This window comes from Ursus maritimus, unplaced genomic scaffold, assembly GCF_017311325.1.
Source record: "Ursus maritimus isolate PB19 unplaced genomic scaffold, ASM1731132v1 scaffold_4, whole genome shotgun sequence".
Classification (NCBI taxonomy): domain Eukaryota; kingdom Metazoa; phylum Chordata; class Mammalia; order Carnivora; family Ursidae; genus Ursus; species Ursus maritimus.
The window spans coordinates 91759003-91764663 of record NW_024426552.1 but is presented as its reverse complement, the minus strand read 5'-3'; the positions used below and the strand labels follow the sequence as shown (position 1 = coordinate 91764663).

General features: G+C 42.3%; 1 protein-coding gene and 1 long non-coding RNA gene across 2 annotated transcripts in view; one reads left to right on the top strand and one right to left on the bottom strand.

Annotated features, from left to right (window-relative positions):
* Nucleotides 1–5144, bottom strand: part of LRRC31 (leucine rich repeat containing 31) — a 28289-nt gene extending 23145 nt beyond the window's left edge. Inside the window, exon 1 of the mRNA XM_008710297.2 lies at nucleotides 4905–5144. Within this exon, the coding sequence (XP_008708519.1) occupies nucleotides 4905–5094 (190 nt within the window). The 5' untranslated portion in view covers nucleotides 5095–5144. The remainder of the gene's footprint in view (nucleotides 1–4904) is intronic.
* Nucleotides 2331–5400, top strand: LOC121100433. Its single transcript, XR_005832238.1, has 3 exons — nucleotides 2331–2464; nucleotides 2631–2735; nucleotides 5153–5400. It is a non-coding gene; the product is annotated as an uncharacterized LOC121100433 (long non-coding RNA).
* The last annotated feature ends 261 nt before the right edge of the window (nucleotides 5401–5661 follow it).

The window sequence follows — 5661 nt, the reverse complement described above, 5'->3', positions numbered from 1 at the left end:
GGGGTGGGGGAATGGGATAGGCTGGTGATGGGTAGTAAGGAGGGCACGTATTGCATGGTGCACTGGGTGTTATACGCAACTAATGAATCATCGAACTTTACATCAAAAACCAGGGATGTACTGTATGGTGACTAACATAATATAATAAAAAAACATTAGAAAAAAAATCCTTAGAGATTTAAATATAAAATAAAGACCTCCCTCCACTCATAAAAAAAAAAAAAAAGAAAGCCTCATTTGTCCTTCTTGTTATTAGAGACGACTTACGTGGCCCCTCACCAAGTTCCTCTGCACTAATGCTGTGCTAACATGCAAACACTAAAATAAGAAAAGCTTTACTTTTATTGAACACCTATTGTGTACAGGTATGTGCCAGCATTTAAGATACATATAAAATACACCATACTTTTATAAGGAAAAAAGAATATGCAGGTACTGACAGTGACTTTAAGGAGGTGTTGTAGATGAAAACGGACAATTTAAAACGTATAAAAAGGGGGTGCCTGGGTGGCGCAGTCGTTAAGTGTCTGCCTTCGGCTCAGGGCGTGATCCCAGCGTTCTGGGATTGAGCCCCACATCAGGCTCCTCCGCTGGGAGCCTGCTTCTTCCTCTCCTACTCCCCCTGCTTGTGTTCCCTCTCTCGCTGGCTGTCTCTATCTCTTCAAATAAATTAAAAAAAAAATAATAAAATCTTTAAAATAACATAACATAACATAACATAAAATAAAATAAAATAAAATAAAATAAAACAAAACATATAAAAAGAGTATACTGGAATCCAATATTAAAGTGTAAATTCCAGATGTGCAGTGATATTCTAACCCTTGCAAAGTATAAAACCACATAGCTAAAAAGAAATATATTGGTACCAGTGAAAATTAATAGTAGGATTTCAGTAGTAATCAGCTTAGACTTAAATATTAGGAGAGTAATACAAAGCCTACCTCTCCTCCGCAGTGGGTCTGGGGCCCGGCTGTTTTTAAGAGAACATCTATAGGGTGTCATCTTTGCAGGGATGGTTGGTGTTCCACATTCCGCCAGTAGGAGGCAGCACCACCCACTATTTTACCTCTTCACTCTGGCCTTCCGCTTGTAGCATGCATTAGATACAACGGATTTTATTTTGGGTAGGGTTGCCAGATTTAGGAAAAACAAAAACAGCCTGTCCAATTAAGTTTAAACTTCAAGTAAACAAGGAATCATTGCTTAGTGAAAGTATGTCCTAAATATTGCATGTATTTTGTCTGGCAACTCTAACTTTGGGTGGAGCAGAAGAGAGTGGTGGGTGGCAGGTGCAGAGAGGCTAACTCTTATGTGCCAGTGAGTACAGGACATTGTGTGTAAACTTCATGCAAGGAATCACAATCACACTATTTCATAGGTTTGGAACCTGAGACACAGAGAGACTGTCAATTAGTAAGTAACAGAGTCAGAATTTGAACCCAGAACAGTCTGCTCCAAAGCCCATTATATGTATGTGTGTGGTTTTGAATTTTCGTGTTAAAAAAAAATCTCTCTGCATGCTCTCTGATGCTTTCTCTCTTCTGTTTTTGAGCTTTTTATCTCCACAGGCTCATCCTACAATCATGCCCCAGCTCCAGCCTCACCAAAGCTTCTTTGTTTTCTCAAGCCACTGTTTTGTCTATCAGGAAACAATTACTGTCAGATGTTTGGAAAGGGTGGTTTGTGCTTGCTGGTCCCACTTCACCCCATTTGCCAATTAACCCTCTATGTTCTGGTGACCACATTCACCTATCCCAACAAACTGTTTTTCAAAGGTCACCAGCAGTGACCTACCAATTGACAGATTCAGGAATCTCTTCTCAGACCGCATCCTACTTGGGCACTCTGTAATGTCTGATATGACTGGCGCGTCTAAGACAGCATAAGTGGAAGACCTGGTTCGAATCATGGGTCCCTCAGGTGAGCAAGTCACGGAACTTCTTTGAGCCTTCGTTTACTCGTCTGTAAAATAGAGACTATAATTCCTGCCTGGTTCACTTTTCACTTACTGGGGTCTCCCAGGAAGAGGGGACTCTGCAGTGCCTTTTATATGAGAGATATTCTGTAAATATTTGTTGAATGAACAAATAATTGAATGAATGAATGAATGAATGAATGAATGAATAGTAGCTTTAAAAGCTCCTTAATGACCAAAATAAATCAACATGGTAAGTCTTAATCAAATGCCTACGTATAAATACGAGTACCAGCTGGTGATCCCTGGACACGTCCTTATAGACCATATATTTCATTTTTTTTAAATACATAAAACCCTTTCTTCAAGGGATAGCTTATGTCACAGCTCAAGATATAAAACAGCTGAGTCAGGGTTGCTACCCGTTGGCTGAGGTAGGATGACTGACACTCCACGAACAGGACAGTTCCGTGGAGTGATTCCGGGCCTTTCCTGGCTGCTTTACTGCTGAACCAAGCTCCTGCCTCCTCCCCATGATTCTGTAAGGTAAGCAGTATCTTCACATTAACTATTTTCCAACCTAAATCTGTAAGGATTAGTTTCTTTGTTATAAACAACCAAGAATCCCAGTGGTTTCATAAAACATGACTACATGTTCGTAATATGGGTGACACCACACAGAGAACCGAGATAACAAGTTCCTGTTTTCAAGGAGCTACCTGTCTAATGGAGGAGGGACAAGGAAGCCATGCTGACAGTACAGAGGGGACGAGTGGTGGAGGTGTGAGGAGGGAGCATGGGAACACATGGTATGACAGTAAGTACCTCAGGGCCCATGGGCAGGTGTTGGCAAGCTTTCAAGAGGAAGGGGTACATGAATTGCTCCTTAAGGGTGAGCGACAGTCAGCCAGGTGGGTGGGCATGAGGGAGGGATAGGTGGGGAGGGGTGCAGAAGAAGGATGGTGACACAAGGGAAGTCTTTGTAAGCCCAGGGAAGCCCTTTGGAAGAATGTGGCCGGTTGAGGAAACTGCAAGTGGATTTGCACGTCAGGAGGAGAGGATGAGCGTGAGGCTGGGGGAAGGTGGAGGTCACGAAGGGAGGTCCACCCGATCACAACACCTTGAAGACCATGCTTAGCAGTGTAGACTTTCTCCGGAAAGATTTTAAGCAGGTGAAAGACATCATATCTGTGATTTAGAAAGAGCATGCTGTGGCGCTGTGGAGGACAAGTTGGCAAGAGAGCCGGACTAGAAGTAGAGAAATCAGTTAGGAAGCTGCCCCAGTGGTCCGGGCAAAAAACAACGAAAGCCAGAACAGCAGTGGGGAGGAGGAGCCAGGTCCAAGAGCCATTTTAGGGGCAGAACTGACATGACTCTAGGAGCCGCTGAATTTTGGGAGAGGTGGAAATGGAGAAGCCAAGCAAGGCTGAGTGGCCAGTGTTGCCCAGCTGGGATAAGCAGCGTCTGGCCTTGCACTATTAATTTCATCATGGTTGCAGGTATTCATGAACCATGTTCCTGAAGCTTCGATTCCTACTTTAGAACAAGAATCAACAATTTTCTGATAGAGGTTGTTCCTTTTTTTAAAAAGTAGACTTTAACTTCCGATTTCCAAAATATATTTAAAATATACGTACTCTACTTTCATATAAAATGATATTATTTTTGGTATTCGATGCAAATAATCTGACAGAATTGAGGGTAGGTATAAATGAAACACGATTGGCCATGGGTTGATAATTGTTAGAGGGAAGTGATCATGGGGGGTCCTTAGGCTGTTCTCTCTACTTCTGTGTACGTAGGTGTTAAAAAATACATTTAATCGAATAGATAATATATTAATGGCATTGTGTATGACACATAGTTTAGGGAGAGATTTGGCAATATTTATTTTCATAACCCTTGAATTTGTAATCTCTGTTCTAAGAATTTATACTTTAAAAAAAGGCTGAAATACAATGAAGCCAGGAATAAGCAAGAGGGAAAGACAAAACTATTCACTGAAGGGCAGAAAAGGAACTTACGTAATCGTGGCATATGCATGGAATGGAGCATGACGCAGCTGTTAAAGTTAGGCATACGAACATCATTTTGTGTGTGTCTGCCATGTGGGGACTGAGCAGTATAATCGTATGTTCCGGAAGTAGGCTCACAGCCCCATGTAAGCTCAAGAGGGATATGTAAGCTATTATAACTGCAGAAGATGCTCGCTCTGGCCCCCAGGCACCTCTGTGACGGTCCTACTGCTCTTGTCCTCTCTCCTCTCTCATCCTGCTTCAGCACCCCGACCTCGAGCTCGCTCTCAAGCACCCCAGGCCCAGTCCCACCTTTGCACTTTGGGCCTTTGCACTTACAGTTCCCCTTGCCTGGGAAGCTGTTGCCGTAGACATCCACGTGACTAGCTTTCTTCATTCATTCATTCATTCATTCATTCATTCATTCTCGGCTTACTTTATTCAGATCTCTGCTCAAATGCCACCAAATCGGAGACTCCTTCCCCACAACCCCATCTAGAGCAGTACCTCATCCACCCTTCTCTGTCTCCTTAGCCTGCTTTATTTTTCTTCCTATCACTTATTACACTGAAATTATGTCTGTGTTTGGTTCTTTGTGCCCATGAGGTCCTGTTTTTCGTGGCTGCATTTCTAACACAACAGTGGCTGATATACAGTAGGTACTCAATCAATGTTTGTTGACTGGCTGACTGACCATAAATGCATGCATATGAACGAAAGACTGAAAAGAATCTTGAAGAAATGATCATTTGTGTTAGAATGAAAGGAAACAAGGTATTTTCTCTATACCTTCCTGTAATGTTACTTTTGTTCATTTAAAAGTCAAATTAGCAAAGTATTTAAAGCATTTAAGTCACATAGTAAATGCTTAGAATAGAGACTGAGATTAGGTTTAGTTTAACCCATATGATCTCTTTAGGGGAAAACGTTATTTTAAAAGAATAAAGAAATAACAGCAGTCAGAAGTTTACCCGTATCTAAGGCGGCTGTTTTCTGTGTGTCGTTGCTGGGTTGGAAATCGGTTGTTTCGAGGTCATTGCTCTCTTTTCCGTTTTCAGCTTTGGAGGACATAAATTTGGAGCCCCTGAGGAATTTGTTGACAAATGAAGTCCGGGGTTTAGTTTCTCCATCTGAGGAATTTTTCTTCCGTGTTTGACTCATGGTCAAGTTGAAGGGGGTATTTCTCAGTAAGACATCTTCCTGTTGTTTTCTGTTCTAGGATGACTGAGAAGAAAAAGACTCTGTCAAGCCTGTGTGAAATCAGAATTTCCCTACATGAGTTTTTATTTCCCCTTTTTCTTTGCTTTTATTACTGGTAATGTTTAATGTAAAAATAAGAATGACGTAACCCCAGATCCGGGAACCGACAGATGGTGGCAGATACGAATCTAAAGCCAACCTGGTTTTAACTTTGCCCTATTTTATTGTGCGAGATACAGGTCATTAAAAACCACTCTGGCAAATGGATCAAATGTGTTAATACGTTTGCGATGTCAGCCGTCAATTACAGTTGTAACCTTCTCAGGGACGACAGTAAAAGGGGGTTTTAGCACGCCTCTCAACTGGCCCTTCGCAAAACTGCCACCCAGGAGAGCTTGCCTCCAATGAGCCCAGCCTCCTCTCTCCCCGTACTGCAACTTTTTCTCCTGGCGTCTTCCCTTTTCCACTCAGCCCTGCTCCGCCACCCCATGAAAAACACATTGGCGGTGAAACATCCACTCACTCCAT